Source organism: Gastrolobium bilobum, unplaced genomic scaffold (assembly GCF_033153095.1).
Source record: "Gastrolobium bilobum isolate Gb01-03AN ecotype WA unplaced genomic scaffold, APGP_CSIRO_Gbil_v1 utg1383, whole genome shotgun sequence".
Taxonomy (NCBI): Eukaryota; Viridiplantae; Streptophyta; class Magnoliopsida; order Fabales; family Fabaceae; genus Gastrolobium; species Gastrolobium bilobum.
In genome coordinates, this window is record NW_026899537.1 from 500574 (window position 1) to 520346 (window position 19773).

The window sequence follows — 19773 nt, forward strand, 5'->3', positions numbered from 1 at the left end:
ATTATAGAGAATAAACATGTGCAATTAAAAGAATAAGAATAATAATTGAAACAGAAGTGCTAAAGCTTAAAGGTTCAGACATTCAGATCCAATATTACTGTCAAAATTGCTGGCTATACAACCTAGGATTTTCACCAATACCAACACAAGTTGTTGCATAAGATGGTATAAATAGTTGCAAAACTTTTCATGAAAAACTGCTAGTAATACTGGGTTAATCTTCTGTGACACATAGATAACAACATTAAGAACATATTTTCTCGATAAACTGTAGTAAATGAGCCAAACTAAGTCTATTGGCTTACTTGAATGAACAGGCCACTATGATATAACGAATCATATTCATACCTCGTAATCATATTCATACCTCAGACAACAGCTCTGTATCATCCATAGCATGAAGGTCCAAAAGCCCGGCTCCAAAATCCCCCGTGAACTCAGGAGACTAAAACCCGTCGGATGCAGTCACTCCTAAAGTTTGGGTAGTGGTTGTATATGCTATGTACCAGGCCTACCTGAGTACACTCTTCCCTACTCGGGTAAATAATTCAAGTAATTTTTCAGATGCCAAGAAAAATACTCAGGTACACTCCTCTCTATCCGAGTAGACAAGAAAATTCAAAAAATACCCAGGTAGGGAGGGGTATACCCGGGTAGGCTTGGTGGTAACGGTCAAACAGGAACAGATTGATGTTATATTTTTTGAAGGGATTAAATTTTCGAAATAGTTTATAATGAAGGTCAATTTAATAATTAATTATTACTAAAAGATTATAACGGTCAAAAAGCCGGTAATTATTAATTAGTTTAATTTATTTATACAAGTCATATGGCGAACAGTGACCAAATGTCACTGTTCATCAAGTTTTTTCCCTAAATGCCACGCGAACAGTGTTATTTTTTAATCTGTCACAGGGGCAAGTTCGCTACCCGGTGTAGCGAACTCGATAGCGAACTTCATATATATATATATATATATATATATATATATATATATATTAACTTGGTACTTGTTATCCACTAAAAATGTGACACGTCAGCAAGCTGAGTTCGCTACATCTGGTAGTGAACTTGCCTCCCTGACAAATTGGGAAATAACATTATTCGCGTGACATATAAGTAAAAAACTTGATGAATAGTGACATTTTGGTCGGTGTTCCCGATAAATGCGATATAAGCCAGTATAGGGAAGCACTCATGTTGGTCCTGAACTCTTCTGTGAATGCACATTTTGCACGCCTTGCTGAGGGGTAATAGTGATCATGGAGGTTTGTTCTGCTTTTGCTCTTTTGACAAGTTTTCTTTATGGCGTTTGTTTTGTGTGGTTGAAACGGATCTGGCATTTCGCTTTTGATTCATGAAGGCCATGTGCTTCAGCTGTCAGACCATATGTCCTAGGACTAGGAGTTATTTTTCTATGTCGAAGTTTATGTTGGATTCAAGATTTTGAACTCGCATTAGAATAAAGTTTAAGGGAAAAAATATTTTTGATTTTACTGTAAAAAAAATTTGTCATATTCACGTAGAAATGAGTGAATCCTATTGTAAAGAAAAAAAGAAAAGAATAAAAAAAAATTAGTGGGACTCTCTCACTTTTATTTAAGTGTGATAAAAAAATTTTACAATAAAAGAAGAAACATTAATCCCAAAGTTTAAAAGGGCCTAATTATTTATGTGAGAAGACTTGAAAATTAAGGTTAAGGTAGCCATTATAATCGTTACGTTAGCCCAACTATTCAAATGTGATGAATTATATGTTGATTGGTAACGAGTTAAATAATTTGAATATAAGATGATTGATCTATAAATCCAATGCTTTAAAATTTTAGGTTGAGATGTGATATCAGATTCACTTATTTAGGCTAAATTAGCTTATTGGTGGTTGTCCCCAACTATAGCTTTTCCATGTGACAGTCGTATTAGAGTGGGGTACTGAATTGAAGGGGACCCATAAACCTAATATTTTAAAGTTTTTGGTTAAGATGTTGTACTTGATCCACTTATTATAATTGAAATAGGCTAATAATCATCCTCCGCCACGGCTTCCCCTTTAACCCGCGCCTCTATCATATTATTATTAAGAATAGTTTAGGAGGTCTACTACGCCTTCAAAGGAATATTTAGAGGGAGAACCCAAATCGTAGGGAAGCTTCTCTTATAAATCTCTGCATCGTATATTCTATTCGGATTATAATTATTCAATCACATGATCAGTAATTTACATGTTCTTTTTTTTTTTTTTTTTTTTGGCGTGGATTTACATGTTCCTTCTGTTTTCGCAGTACATATTTTTTCGGTGCCTCTATTTGGAGGAACAATATCAATTAAACCAGCTAGTAGGTTCACTGGTGCTCTTGGTTAATTAATTCCATAAGATGGGTTTCGTTTAAGATGCCTTTAAATAAGTTTCCAAAAAACCGATTTTATGCTATGATTTTTTTTTAATATTATTGTTAACATATGAAAAAAAATATTAAAACTATTGTTTTTTCTAGAATTTCTACTTTTTGTCAAAAATTCATTTGATTATTATAATTTTTTTTGCACTTTAACTTAATATATATTTTTTGTTTAAAAATAAAAACAATAACACAGAATAGGTGTACTATAATATATGGACTCTTTGACCCATTTGAGGTTTTTATCTCTTTAATTTTTTAATCTGATATTTGATTCACGGTATTTACCAATGGGGGTCATTATCCAGCGGCACTGAGTGCCGCGACCCTCCTCTTGTGTCACTCACATATTTTTTTCATTTTTTTTTTCAATTGAGTGATGTCTCCCCTCCCCTGGAGTACTCATAGGATTGTGCCAAATGACACAATCTTGTTAGTCCCGTTACCGTAAAACTTCGGAAGGCCATAACTTTTGACTTGGGTATCCAAATCAGATGATTTTTATTTGATTTCACATAACTTTTCGAGATCTACGCAATGACACCTCATTTAACATATTTTATCTCTTGTAAACATAGTTCAAATTTGTAAAAAAGTGGAACTATTGTTGCAAATTTGAATTATGTTAATGGAAGATAAGATATGTCAAATGAAGTGTCATTCCGTAGATCTCGAAAAGTTATGTGAAATAAAAAAAAATCATCTGATTTGGATACCCAAGTCAAAAGTTATGATCTTCTGAAATTTTACGGTAAAAGATTAACGAGATTGCGTCACTTGGCACAATCCTATGAATGACCCATGGAAGGGGACGTCACTGAATTGAAAAAGAAAAGAAAAGAATGTATGAGTGACGCAGGGGAAGGTCGCGACACTCAGTGATGCTGGATCCCCTTGCGTCATTAAATAACTCCCATTAATAAATATTGTGAATCAAATATCATATTGATAAATTAAAATCTCAAAAAACACCAATGGGTCATATGTGTAACTTAGAAAGTTCATAAGTTTATTCGGAATGGTTAAACTATTTGAGCCAACTTGTGTTCGCAAAAAATTAAATAAATATAAAAACAGATATGATGGTAATATCAATAACTGCAAAAATAATGCACTTCGTACGATATGGCAAGTGCTATTTTATTTTTTTTCTAAAGGTGTCGATATGCATTTGAATGAGACTAATCACTTTTGTGACATAAAGGTTAAAGATTTTTATCACTGACATTAAGGTGGCGTTTGGTTGGCGTCTTTATCCAACTATCCAAGGCAAGTGACAAAAGGATTCCACAAACGACGTGTTTGGTGAAGCTCTTTCAGACAAAAAACCAGCCATCCAATTTTGATTTGGATCCAAAAAAGATGGCTTTTGGCACTGTTTGAAAACCATTTTTGTATGTGGGTTTTTGTAAAACCACGGCAAAGTCACTGTTTGCTTAATTTTTTTGTAACCAATATACTCTTTGAATACAAAATGAGATATGATACAAATGGCATACGGCTGTTTGTTTGTTTAAGATAAGGGTATGGGGATAAAATCGTAATTGTATATCATTTACCTATCTATATTTTTTTCAAAACCAAACATAGAATTTCAAAATTTTCATATATTTTCCTGGTAAAATTTTATCCAATCAAACTACTTTTTTTTACATTTTCCTATCTATTTCACTTTATCTCACTTTCTTACCATTTCCCTATCAATTCAATTTCTCTAATATTTTAAAAATTTCTCCTCAACCAAACACCACCTAAAGCTTAATATGTATGAGGTATAATATGTTTTTAGTACGATATGTTTTTATCACTTTCGTACGATATGTTTTTAGTTACAACAGTCCGCTCCCTGAGTATAATATGTTTATCAACTGTGCCACCCCTTCGAATTGCCAAGTGCTATTTTTATGTATGAGAAAATTCAATTTCGAGTTATGGAATGTGAACAAATAGAATTAATTTTAAAAGCAGCAAAAAAATTTCAACTTTCCGAAGTAAATAAAATTAATTCAACATGTGTTTGGTGTGATAGAATTTCACATTGATTGATAATAAATTAAGTGAAGTATATTTAGATGAGAGGATCTAAAAATTTAATATTTTAAGATTCTGAATTGAGACATTATATGGGATCTACCTAATCTAGTTGGTCTAGCCTAATCCTTTTTTTGGTGATCTCCCGCCATGGGCTCTCTCGAGAAGAGTATACTAATGTATGAGGTTTCACACACTTGAGAAAAAAATTATTGGGATACTCAAGTGTGATGGAATTTCACATTAATATTAAACTCACTTGATGTAATTGATCTAGTTTAGCGCATTGATAGTGATCCATCGCCATGGGTTACCAATAATATTTTTTTTAAATATACCTATATTTACATTTCAAAACTATTTAATTTTACCAATTAAACAAAATAAATTTTCTAAACTTATTTTTAAAATATTATTTTCAAACATAAACCAATTCTTTAAACATCAATTTTTTGAAAATTAATTTTATTAAAATCTAAAATAAAAAGACTAAACTAATCAATCTCAGTTTTATTAGGTGATTTTGTTTATATGTTAATCGTCAAAATAAAAACAAATGCATTTAGCCATTACTAAATGAATAATGAATGGGTTAATGTCTCTCTTTTTACATAAAAGACCAAAATATTTCTACATACACATTCAAACGTGGGTCTCATTGCAAATTTTTTCTCTCATTTTATTCTCTCTTTTTTCTCCTTATTTATTGTCTCTGTAGTAAGTAATCCTTATCTCATGTGAAATGAGAAAAGTATTAACCATAATGAATTGGTGGAAATTCATTCGTAAGGAATGGCAAGGTCTCTCGTAATATTTCTTACGCAAACATTATGAAAATTTACAAATGGCTAATAATTATTTATGGTTAGAAAAAAATTAAATTAAGAAGTAAATATGTAAGTAATTAATCGCAGTAGTTTTTTAACTATTTGAATTCATAAATTATTTCAGTGTTTTTTTTTTTGTATCATTTAGTATTTTTCAATTTATTGTTATTGATTAATTTTATTTAATGAAATGAGGTCTGATTGTTGTCATTGTAAATTTGTAGCATTCAATTGCCTAAACAATAATAAGAACTATCTTTTCAAAAAATTCTTAAATTTATTGTTGTAAGAGTAATGCACAATTAATTAAAATTTAACTTATTTTTGGGCTAAACTAAATTTGGAATAGATAAAAATAAAATTATAGCAATAGTCAATAGAAATGATCCAGCCCAGAAAAGATAGTTGTACATATTATATGAAATTGTGAAACATGTGTATAATTTAAATTATTTAAAAAAATTAGTATATAAAAAGTCTGTAGATATAAGTCAAAACTAGAAATAAAATAGGAAAAGAAAGCTGGACATCCTTCGAAAATGCCACAAGATGCTCTACCTATCCCTTTTTTATTAACTAATAATAAGATTTCCGTGGGTCCATTTTTGTTTTAAATCTCAACTTCAATGACTTCATGATTTTCGTTTGGATTGCTTAAGCTTTTCCTTGCTTCACCCTTTGGGTATCCTCTATTAATTTTTTATTTATTTCAAGATCACGGTTGTTTCAACATGATGCACATGGTCAACACCTACAAAAACATATGCACACATAAAAAAACATAGAATTATTATTTTTTATTGAAATAAGTTTAATTGATCACATACGGACATACCTCCTTAACAGGAGAAGATCCCAAAACAGAAAAAAAGGGGTTTAAGTCGGAATTTTGTTTTTTCTCAAGAGCACTGGGTTAAGCTAAATGTTGATGGGTCTTGTATTAACAATGGAGAGGTCTCTGCTTGTGGTGGAGTTATTACAGATCCATCTGGCAGGTGGCTAATGGGCTTCTGCAAGAATCTTGGAAGTGGTAATATTTTAATGGCTGAGTTGTTGGGTTGTCTTTTTGGCCTCGAGATTGCTTGGAAGAGGGGTTTTCGCTTTGTTTGGCTTGAAGGCGATTCCCTAGTAGCCCAGCAGCTTATTAAAGAGGGATGCAATCTTAGTCATCCAGCATTTATTTTGGTTCAGAGAATAAAGAAGTTATTAACTTTGGATTGGAGGATAAGTATCACCCACATTCATAGGGAGGGAAACGGAGTTGCAGATTGAATGACTTCTTTTGCCTATTTGATTGGTCCTTACAGGAGTTTGTCTCACCTCCTTTATGCTGTTATGATAGGCTCAGCAGGGACTCTAATGGAGTAGTTTGGCCGAGGCTTTGCAAGTAGTTTATTTTTACTGTTTAGTTTTTTTCCAAAAAAAAAAAAAAAATTCAGTTTATAAAACAGGTTGGTTTTGTAGCGCAATAGTTAATTAGCACACAATTATAATATTTTTATATTGTGAATTGATGATTCCTCTGTAATTATGATTTTGATCTCATTTAAAAGATGTAATGTTATTTATAATGGATGGATATGTGACGATGAATTAGGTTGTAATAATTATTTAATATAAGTGTGGTTAAGTGTTTTCTTTTTATTTTTCTTTGTTTAATTGCGATATTTTTTCATTAAAAGAGTCTATAGAAATAGGGTTTTATTGATCTCATGTTAAAGAAAATAAGTTATTTATGTCATAGAGACAAATTTATGGGCTCGATCATCTAAAAAAATAAAAAGCAAAGAAAAGAAAAATGTAACACAGTTATCGAAGAGTATGTAAGAGAGAAACTTATATCATATAGCATGAGAATAGATTTTTCCCGTGAAAATAATAGAGAAAATGAACATAAATCATTTATTAATGTGCATGCATGTTCACGTTATTTAATAAATATTGTACCCAAAAAAATTCTATCAATTAAAAAAATGAAAATATTAACCTCATGTGATAGGAGATAACAAATTTTTCCTATACACTCAAAAAGGTGTGGAGTCCACTTCAATTTTTTTTTTCTCTTTTCCTGTACAGTGGAACCCACATAATTTTATGAGTGCAACATGAGATATTTTATTTTCTATTACATAAAAAAATATAATCCCTTAAAAAAATTAGAGTGAGTTTTAAAGTAAGCGATAAAGTTACTCACTTCGGTCACATTAAAATTTAAAAAATAGTTTTTTTGAACAAAATTTGCAAGGATAAGATAAAATTGAAATACTTTTATTATCAAATATTAGCAGTAGAGATATAACAAGTATTAAAATCTAAGTATGATTGTACTAAAAAAAAAAAATCTAAGTATGAAACATAGATTCACGTAAGAATATTAGATTTAATTTTCTTTCCACTCTTATCACTTGGCTTAATACAAATGGCAGAACAGGAATGATAGTGGACTAATTCCATAATTACAACTATGACCAAGGATTTCTTAAACTACTCATTAGAAAGAATACCATAATTACATTAAAAAACAAAAAATCAACAACCCATTCAATGGTTATGATAATTATGTGAATTACTTTTGCTGTACACCTTTCATTTATGCTTTTTAAATAATGAATCAGAGCACATAACAATGCTGAAAGTAGGTAAGTGTAAATTAAATATAATTAAAAATCACGCCACCTCTTTTCTCTGGCGAAGTGCGTCACAATTCACACAGACATCCATTTATTTGTGTAGTTATCTTGCCATGTGGCAACCATCAAAGTTTATAAATGTTACTTAATTAGTTGAAGTTTTATTAATTTATCAAATCCCTCAAGTAACCTTTAAGATGTTGTATAAGCAAGCTTAAGAAAAATGTTCCTCATTTTAGCGTACATTAATATTTAATGACTTATAGTACTTGTTAGCCAGTTTGCACTATCTGCATCAAAATCTTACGTTTTTTTTTTTATGCGAAGCACCTTATACTTGAGAGTTCAAGTTTTAGCTTTGTGTATGTGTTCGTGGGTCGTGGGAAGAGGGTAAAATGTAAAAATGAATTGTCGGCAAATCAATGACCCAAAATTAATAAGAAGGGTTAAAAACTTTTGATGTTATATGAAAAAAATTTATTTTGCTTTACACATAATAAATATATGGATTTCATTATAATTTTGTCTCTTTTCTCTTTTTAACGATACCTACATGTTTATTATGCATGTAGAAGAAGATATTTTCTCAAAAATTTTAAACCCTAAAAATTATATAAAAATCCAGAACACACCAAACTTCTTTTTGCTGGACAAGTGGACATAATTTGTAGAGCTGGCAAAATGGGCCGAGCCCGCCCCGCCCGCCAAACGAGGCGGGGCGGGCTGAGTTTTCTAAACTCGTTGCCCGCCAAGCCCGCCCGGGCTGATTTTTTTATTTTTTTTTTAAATTTTTAGTGTAAAATGTGACGGGCTTACAGACAGCCCGCCCCGCCCGCCCAAACGGGACGGAGCGGGCTGAGATATCTAGCCCACCTTCGATGGCGGGGCGGGGCGGGCCAGCCCGCTTTTTGGCGGGCAGGGACGGGCAGCCCGCTTTGCCACCTCTAATAATTTGGAACACTCGTGAACATGACTCTTGATTAGATTTAGGGCTTTTAAGAAAAATAACTTTTATTTCTTTCTTATTTTAAGAATATTTTTTTACAAAAGTTAAAGTTATTTATGTTTTTATAAAAATATTTAATTTTTGAAAAAAATTAACTTTTGACTTCTGTTTTTTTTATAAATTAAAATTATTTAACTTATAAAAAAATAAATTTTTAATTTTTTTATGACTTCTGTTTTTTTAAAAGCAGACATCCAAACAAACTTAAAATGAAAAATATTTTTTTTCTAAAAAAAAATAACTTTTAGAGAAAAAAAAAAACTCGTTCAAACAGATCTTTAGACAACGATAGCAACGTTGCAGCATATGTAAACGAGCTCCTTAATTTACATGATGTTTGACAACGAACACCCTGAGTTCCACTTGCATAATGCGCGTATTTCGCTTTTCAACTCCTATTTTATGGCCAAATAAAAGTTAAAAGTCAGAATATTACTCGTATTCTTTTTTTGACTTCTTTTCAACTCTAAATATATATATGTATATATATATATTGAAATTTTTATGCACGTGTATATATCTATCCAAGAAAATATTTTATAATGTTTATCTTAGCTGGTTGAATCAACTATTTTTTATCATTGAGTCACAGTGAACATGGCGTGCTGCAGTCCAATTGCAATTACCATATCTTTTAATATTTCTGTGTTCTTCATAACAATGTTTTTTAAAGATTCGAACAATATAAATAAATGACTAAAATCCTGAGTGTTTCATTCACAGCTCATTTAGAATATTTAGAATATTTTAAAAATTTAGAATATTTTATAGAATTGGTCTTTGATTTTTGATTTTTGATTTTTGAGATAAAAAAAAAAGAAGAAGAAGAATTTATGGTCGCAAAGACGCAAACTGCGTTGAATTTTTTTTTTAAGGCAGTGACATTTAAGGGTGTTAACGGGCCGAGCCGAGTTTTACTCTTAAAAGGCTAAGTCTGTGTTAAAATGTGTCAGCCTGATCAAGCCTGTTACCTGTTATAAATATAATTATTGGCCTGTGGCCCGACTTATTTATAAAAAATAAAAACATGATTTAGCCTGTTAGCATGATTTAAAAAATAAGACAATAAAAATTTATTCAAACAGAATATATAATCAACAGCAGTAATAATTCCATAAATATTCATGAATTTAAAATATATCCAAACAGCATAATATAGAACAAAATCATTCAAAAATCATGTTTAACCAAGAAAATAGGATGAAATGAATTGAGGAGAAAGAAAGAGTTATTACAAGTAATATAAAAAATAAAAATAAAAAATAATATACTAGCCGGCCTGAGAGACTCTAAGGTCGAGCTTTCGAATTGGAGCTTGAGACCTTTTTATTAAACGAACTTTTATACAAGTTCAAGCCTGGTGCCAACAACAAATTTTAAACATGTAAGCTCAGGTCTTCATGAGCCGAGCCAAAGACCCCTAACTCGTTTAGCAACCTTAGTGACATTGTATTGTTTATATGATGCCAAACGGTAAAATGGAGCAGCAAAAATTACTGTAAATGATCCTACTAATCCATTGACCGTAAAATTTGGATAAGATTTTTCCATGTAAATGGGCAAGTCAAGTTATGTTAGACTTTAGTTTAAATAAATTGGATTTATAGGAAGAATATTCTTACTACTAAAATTTTCCACTACCAACTTACTACCCATTTAATTATCATTGGATCAAAGAGAGAGAATGTCAAAAAGTTTTTAAAGAAAGAGAAAATGTTAATTCAATGGTGATTAGATAGGTAGTAAGTTGATAGTGAAAGATTTTGGTAGTAAAAATATCTCTCATCTTGAATTTATATAAAATATTTTAAGTTTGACTTGAATTCTTAACCTTACAAACTAAAATATTGGCGTAGTCTAGCCTGCTTTTTAAAAATACAAGGCCTAGACGGGCTTTCTTGATCCACTAAAATGATATATCGTAAATTGTCCAATATTTTTCGTAGATCTTATCATAATTTTTTTTATAATAAAATGCAAATTATTAAAATTTCTTACAATTAGCAAATTTTAATTGAAATTTAAATGTAAATTTAATGAGACTAATAAAAATGATTTATATATTCCTGCGGGTCCTAAAATATAAAATGTTATTTAGCCCATGTAAACTACACGCCACAAATTTTTTGAGATAGATTATCTATTCTTACAATGAAATATTCTATATCATTCTTTGCATTTGATCTGAAAAATAAAATTAAATAACTCCATAGCAAGATATTGTTCTAGGACAAATAACAATAGCAAAACTGCTTCAATATAATATAACTTTAATATAACAGTTAACACAATATAATATAATATTAAGCAAATAATATAATATAATATTAGACACATAACATAATGTAATATGATATTTGGCGCCTAACATAATATTTAAATCTTAAGCACTTATGATATATGATTATAAAGATACATGTAGAAATAATAAAAGATAAAAAAATCTGACCCATATTGTTGTTAGCATCATTGTTAATAAACCCGGACCGGACTGGTCAGGTCGACCCGGGAACTGGTGAACCGGTCGTATAATCGATCTGTGAAGCAATAGATCAATCATGCATTGAACCCGGTACGACCGACCGATTTTGGTAAAAACCACTGACTTGATCGATTAACCGGTGACCCACCTCAGTTTATTTAAAAAAATTCCAAAAAATAATAATCATAATTGACATATTTGAGTGATCTGTTGCTTATTGACTTACATACAATGGCGAACGCAGGTGAGTGCAAGTGTATGCACTTGCAGACACAAAGTTGGGGAAAAAAAAATTCACATGAGATGGGTGATTCAAGTCAAGTAAAAAGAAAAAAAAAGAAATATGAAGATTAAAGGAAAAAGGTAAAATAATATCCAACCCAACCAACTCCTACAATTAAAAGTTTAAAGCTTAAACCCTAGCTCATTGCTTTGTCTTTTTTTCTTTCTTTTTTTTATAAACAATATTAGCTCCAAATCTTAATAAACATCAACATTCCTGAAATTCAATCTTCATCAAGTGGAGGAGAATCGCATGAGATTTTTCACATTTTTTTGTGAAACAAAAGTGGCCAACTTTGGATCAAATAGACATTGACAAAGATGGGTTTTTGATTGATTAACTCCTACAATTATACTATATTTTAAAAATGTCTTTTTGTGGTGTTTAATTTTTTTTAATTATCATTATCTATTATTTCCTTAAAATTTTGGTTGATTCACCAAAACTTTACTTTTGAAGTGGAAGCAAAAATTGAATCATGATCATGATCTTTAAAATAAAAAATAAAAAATTGTGCAGACATAAAGAAAATATCCTGGGTCTGCCACTGCTTACATAGGTTATGTACCTGCAATATTAATATTATCTCAATTATGCACTATGTAAGAAATTTTAATTTAATTTATAGTTAGAGATATCGTTTACAGAACCTGAAACACCAATATCACAAGCATTATATATTTGTTTGATCTTTTATTCAACAATAATGTGTAATTTACACTACAAAAAATTACACTATTAGTGATGACAAAAATTGTCACTGAAGAATATAAAAATCGTCACAAGATCACTTTTGTGACGATATTTTATTTCATCAACTTTCGTTACTAATGCTAAAGTCACTGTTAAATTAGTGACGATATTTTTTGATGACACTATAAAAGGTATTTATTGTGATAAAAAATTATTTCACGAATATTTGTAAATAATAATGACGCAAATAATTTGTCACAGATATTTACAACATTAGTGATGATTTAATTGTCACATTATAATAATAACTATAATGACAAATTATTTGTCACTATTATTTTACAAATAATTACCAATTTTTTTGTCACTGTTATAAATTTCTTAAAATGATTTATAATTCTTATTATTCAAATTTATTTGGAATTGTGACATCTATTTTAGTTGTAGATAGAAATGATAGCAATTGTTATTTAAAAAAATAAACCTTCAATAATTCAAATCTAACATTTAAAAATAAATTATCCAGTACATATATTTACTTACAACAACAAAAACAAAAGAAAATATATTCAACAAAGCTCCCAAATTCAAATACCTATAAATCAATGACAACAAACACTGAAGAATTCTTAAACTAAAAAAAAAAAAACTAAATGCCTAAACTTTTTCCCTTTGCCATTCTCTTTTGAAGCTTCGCATTTATCGTATGTCCACGTCTCTTCTTAAGGATATGATCACCTAAAATAAAATAAAAAATTAGAACTTTAGCAACTCCATTAATAATATTATAGATTTTTTAATAGAAAAACATATTGCAAGACTACTTTTATCAACTTCAACTTGTTCTTCATGGATAGTTTTAGAGGCAATACAAGCATCATTAGGTTGGGAGTCACTTACTTCTTTTTCAAGAAGAGGGGATAAAGGTTGATCAATAGAAATCCTTTTAGAATTCAGTCTCGGTGATTTCACCATCTACCAATTACAAAAATCAAACACAAAAATCCAAATAAAATTAAATCATTTAATAAATATAAAGAATATTTCAGAAACAATAACAAACTCAAACTTTTTTTCTTTTACAATTTGAAGATAAAAAAAGAATATCACGACAGGGGGATATTCATACTCTAACTGAAAAAGAAAAAGGAACATACAGGTGATGGGAGAGGTGAACTATTGGCCAAAAAAATTAAAAAATTAAAAAAAGTAAAAGTAAAACAAGAGTTGAACTAAGTAAGTCTTTTCGTTTTCTACCAAGTTCTAGAAAAAGAGGAGGCAAAACCATATATTATATTTCAGATTTTTTTAAACTGAAAAAAACTTACACCATTAGAGGCAGAAGGTGTAAAAAAACTTACCTTTAATCCAGCAAAGACTATTCAAAATCTCTAACAGATATTATTTCAAATCTTCAATCAAGAAGCTTGCTCTCTTTTTGACATCTTGTTTAAGAACCCAACCAAAAGACACGCTGATGAAATTTTTTGAGAATTGACATTCTTTGTTTTTTTGTAGAATATGCTAGAAGTGACCGTGGATTTACTATTATGCTATGTAGTTGAAGTTACTTGAAATCACAAGATATTCATGTAGCTTGATTTCCGTGTTTTACGTTTCAATCACTATTTTTTTTTAATTTAAATGATTCACTGTTAGTTGAATTATGAAACGTGCATCACTTACTTGAATTTCTTTTCACTTGAATATTGTTTTCGTAGAACGTGCCATAAGCCATAACTGTTGGTTAGTATTTCGTGGCGTGAAATTAGCAATTTGAAACCATTAGGAGATTTTTATTTTTATTTTATAAGTGAGAACTTTTTAAAATTGGTATTGGGATGTGTGAGGGAGTATATCTGTTACGAACAAAATATCTATAGACTAACATATATCTCTAGTTTTTAGTATAATTTTTTTGGTTTTGTTAAGGATTTCTCTATTACGAGGGAATAAGAAGTCTTCATATAGTATAATATAATATTAATGACAAAGTTTAGTTTTTGTCCCTAATAGTTTTTTATAATAGTAGTGAGAAAATTTTCACCATTATCAATATATTGATATTAAATATTTGTGACGAATAATTTTAGATATAAATGTTTCAAATCATTAATGATGAATTATTTGTGAGTTGTCACTAATAACAAAAAATGATTGATAAGTTTTATAATTGTCAATATTATGATATAGAATTAATAATAACTTACAATTTTGTTACTATTACTTTTTTTTTGCATCTTTAAAATTTTATATCAATGACGATATGATTATGTGAAAATAGTGTTTTAATTAATAATTTTTATTAGTGACGAATTATTTGTGATAAATATATATTTGTCACTATTAATGAAATTTTAGTTACAAATTATCATTTTGTCACAATTAAAAAAAATTATAGTGACAAAATAAAATTTGGCAACAAATAATATATTATTAGTGACGAATTATTTGTGATAAATATATATTTGTCACTATTAATGAAATTATAGTGACAATTTATCATTTTGTCATAATTAAAAATAATTATAGTGACAAAATAAAATTTGGTCACAGATAATATATTATTAGTGACCAATTGTATATTCATCACTAAATTTTTGTCACAAATAATCATATTTCTTGTAGTGTTATTATTTTTTATATTAAAATATTAAGAAAATATATTATTTTTTCCATATATTTGAGTATATTTATAATTTTTTTAATATAAATTTACATATAATCATCGGGTCATGCGGTTTAACCAATAACCCACTAATTCAACCAGTGACCTAGTGACCCGGTATCTCGACCAAGTCAATAACTGAGCCGATTTTAATAACATTGGTTAAGATTATTTAAAATTTTATTTCCCTCCTATGACAGTGTAACTTCATAATCCCACTATTCTATAACAAAAGTTTATACCCTGAAATTATTAAACAATTAAATGTTAACTGCATATGGAAAATAAATTATATGTGCAGTGAATGTGCAAATTTTAATCGCAATAAATTACATATGAAAAATAAATGTTGGCTAGTTTATAACCTTGGCAATCCTCATATTTCAAGGGTAAGCAACTAAGCATGCATTACAATTTGTAAACTGAACCCCTAAATTTTATTCAATCAATATTATTATGTATAAATTAAAAACTACAAATAGGGCCATCATTCTATATGGAAGGAATTTATTCAATTAATGATATCATGTGTAAATATTAATAAAAATAATTATTTAAAATATATGTCCGCTTGGAATCTCACAGATAAAACTTTGCAAAATAGGTTACACATCAATATCAACAACACATTTATCTCAAACTAATTGGGGTTGGCGGTAGATGAATCTAAATGAAATGTACGAAGGGGTAAAATAAACATAAATAAATAAATAATAATAATACTAATAATAATAAGAAGAATATATATATATATATATATATATATATATATATATATATATAAGGGGTGCTAAAAAAAGGAAGAAGAAGAAGAAGAAGAAGATGGGGAAGGGAAAAAAAGACAAAGGAAAAGAAGGGGAAAATAAGAAGAAGGGGGAGATGAAGAGGAAACAGATTAAAAAGGGACCATCTAGAATATAAGAATAACAACGGGTCTAACTTTCCACCATGTTAATAGCTTTTCTCCATTCCATCCTAAGGCACACCGTCCGCCAAACTATATTCCACTCCATTAAGTCTTGTTTTATTACCTTCCCACAAGTAAGTTTCGTCTACCTCTACCTTTCTTTGTGTCAAGCTCTTGGTAACAAATTTTTGTTCTTACGGGAGCATCTAAGGGCCTTCTCATTACCTGCCCAAACTACCTTAATCTATGTTCTCTTATATTTTCATCCACCAGTAGTACTCCTACCTTACGTCGAATATCTTCGTTTCTTATCTTATCCATCCTCGTATAACCACACATCCACCTTAACATCTTCATATTTGCTACTCTCATTTTATGTTCATATTGCCTATGTGCTGGCCAACATTCAGCTCCATATAAATTGCAAGCCTTACTGTTGTTCTATAGAATTTTATTTTTAGCTTAAGGGGAATTTTGTGGTCACACAAAAACCCAGAAGCACTACGTCATTTCATCCACCCTGCTCTAATTCTATGAGTTACATCCTCATCAATCTCTCTTTCTTTTTGCAGAATGGATCCTAGGTATCTAAAAGTCTCTTTCTTAGGTACCTCTTGACCAAGTAGATGCACAGGATCTTGGTCTATATCTCTTACCAGAGAAAACTCACACTTCATATATTCAGTCTTGCTCCGACTTAACGTGAATCCTTCAGACTCTACGTGCCTCTCCAAAGTTCAATTTTTCTATTAACTCTGTCTTTGGTCTCATCAATAAGCACAATAACATATGCAAAAAGCATACACTATGGCACTTCCTCTTGGATATTTTTTGTTAGTTCATCCATAACTAAGGCAAAAAGAGAAGGACTTAGAGTCAAACCTTGGTGTACACCTATCGTGATAGGAAAATAACTTGATGTTTCATTACAAGCTTTCACACATGTTGTAGCCTCATCATACATATCCATGATTGTCTTTGCATACTTTGATTGTACTTTTTTCTTCTCAAGAACCCACCATAAAACTTTTCTTGGGACCCTGTCGTATGTTTTTTCAAGATCTATGAACATCATATATAAGTCCTTTTTCTTTTCTCGATATCTTTCCATTAATTATCGCATTAGGAAAATGGCTTCCATGGTACATCTTCCTGACATAAACCCAAATTGATTTACAGAAACCTTGGTCTCTTTCCTCAAGCGATGTTCAATAACTCTCTCGCACAATTTCATAGTATAACTTATTAGCTTAATGCCTCTATAGTTAGAACAACTTTGAATATCTCCCCTGTTTTTGTAAATAGGCACAAGCATACTTTTTCTCCTTGCATTAGGCATCTTATTTGTCTGAAGAATCTTATTAAAAAGATTGGTAAACCATTTTATTGTCACATCCCTCAGGCCTTTCCACTCTTCAATAAGGACACCATCGGGTCCCAAGGCTTTATTAGTTTTCATCGTCTTTAAAGCCTCCTTAAATTCATGTGTATTGATTATGCGTAAAAATCTTCTATTCAAATCATCATAAGTGTCCTCCAAGTCCACCTCGCTTTTATCACCATCCCCATTAAACAGTTTGTTAAAGTAGTTTATCCATCTTTCATTACATCTTCATCTCTTACCAAAAGTTTTTGATTTTCAGCCTTGAAGCATATAACTTGGGTGAGGTCTTTATTTTTCTTATCTCTCATTTTTGCAAGTTTATATATTCCTTTTTCACCATCCTTGCTCCCAATATTTTTATTCAAATCGACGAAAACCTTGCCTCAAGCTTCTCGCACTGCTTTCTTTGCATTTTTTCTCGTCAATCTAAACTTTTGCAAAGATCAAAAGCATCCATTCTTCTGTTTAATTACCTCCTGCACATTCCACTACCATGTTTCTTTTGTATGAAAATAATTTTCTTTGCTTTCTCCCAACACCCTTATTCCCATATTTTGAATACACATTGGCCCATGACCTAATTTTTAAAGAGATTTTATATTAGGTCAAATCTTATTTAGTAAATAAGTCAGGTTAGACTATATATCCATGATAGAAAACCTGATCCATTCAGGAAAATTTCTTTAATACAACGGAAGTACCGAATTTTAATTCGGTACTTCCTTTTACTGAAAAATGATTTTATTTTATTTTATTTTAACCCGTATTTTTTTTTAATTTCTTTTAAGTCCCAAAAAAATTTTTCGTTTTAGTATAGATATACCTACAGTGGTTGTAGGGAAGATTTTCTCCCATTCATATCCTTATCCACATACTTGAGAATTAAATCACTTGGACTAGACATTTTTAATTACTGTATTATGTGACGATGACATCACAGAATCTGATATCAAAACCATATAGTCTACACATAGCATTAACAAATAAAGCATGCAATTCAATTGAATAAACGTACGTGAATGAGAGTAACAGCAAGCTACCAGCTAGCTCCAACCAATAAAAATTTTTAGTTACTTTGTTATTCAGTTACTAGAGTTAGTTAACATCACATGCATAACACATGAATTCTTGCATGAGTGTTGTTATTTTTGCTAACTCTCCTTTAGTTGAAACTTGTTTGCTAAGTCATCCCAAGATGAGATACTTCATGTTGGTAGACTGGTGTACCAGGCCAACGCTCGCCCGCCAAGGAGTGTTGGAAAAGTTCTGCACATGAGGAGGTCCGTCTCACCATGAAAAGTCATTGCTGCTTCAAATTTTTGGATTCACTCAAAAGGGTCGGTGTCGCCAACATAGGTGGTCATGTTAGTTGGGCCTTTGAAACCTAAAGGTATAGGAGTGAGGCGAAGACTATCAATCAGGGGTTTGTTGCGTCCAGAGGGGTTAACAGGTGTAGTTCGTGTGTTCAGGTTCTGAACATGTGCTTCTGGGGGTGGGCGGGGTGCTATCTGTGCTTCCGGTTGATGATGCACTGAGTACGAAGGTGCTAGAGCATGTGGCACGCCAAGTGGGGGTGGTGGTGGTGGTGGTGCTAGGATCATATATGACCCTTGAGGTTGGGCGACAGTAGCGTTATGTGGTGGTACCGTGTATCCATGAAATGGAATTTCGGGGGTTATGGGCACCACGGGGTAAGGGCCCCTGCCTATGTGGATGTGAGGTCCTGGAGGGTATCTAGTGGCTATTGGTATTCCCTGGTCAATGTAAACAACGACCGGTTGGCTTCGAAGTGGTTGTGGGTAGATTGTAGGTGGGACTCTTTGAGGGGCTGTAACTGGTATGGTCATACCGTAATGGACTTCCGATGGGGGAGGAGGGGCTGGAGCCGAGCTTTCTTCTTGAACTTCTCGAATGGCGACGTGACGGTCTATCGGTGCCACTCGCCGCAGGTTAAGGGCTTCTCTGTGCATCTCGTTTCCTGCATGATGGTTAATGTTATCGGCCATAGGTAACGGTGCGCCAACAGATTGCAATATTGGTGGAAGGGTCATAGCAACTGCATGCGGTGTTGGGGCTGATTGTACAGAAGGTGAGGAACTGGAGTGCACTGTTCGAGCCTGACCCTCTGGGTTGGTGTGTTCTCCTCGTAGTGACCGCATGCTTCGCTCAGGAACTAAGATTTTGCCTTCTGTAGATCTTTGGAAAGAGAGTGAGAATTGAGTTTATAGTTTCCCACAGATGGAGCCAATGTACCATTGGGATCTACAAGCCCAATATGTTTCCTTTAGGAATGAAGATCACTGTATGGGTTGCACCACTAGCACAGGTAGAGACCAAGCTAGACAGTACTATCCCAAGTATGAATTATACTATCAGATAAATGGGGGGAGATGTATAAGGTTCTGGGCTCGTAAACTAACAGGGTACCGATACATAAGATGCCTTCCCTCTTGTCTTGAGGGG

At 31.3% G+C, this 19773-nt stretch overlaps 1 protein-coding gene across 1 annotated transcript; it reads right to left on the reverse strand.

The window, feature by feature from the left end:
- Positions 1-18635: 18635 nt before the first annotated feature.
- Positions 18636-19469, reverse strand: LOC133291159 (proline-rich extensin-like protein EPR1). Its single transcript, XM_061489366.1, has one exon. The coding sequence runs from the start codon at positions 19467-19469 to the stop codon at positions 18636-18638; it is 834 nt and encodes a 277-aa protein (XP_061345350.1).
- Between the last annotated feature and the right edge of the window lie 304 nt (positions 19470-19773).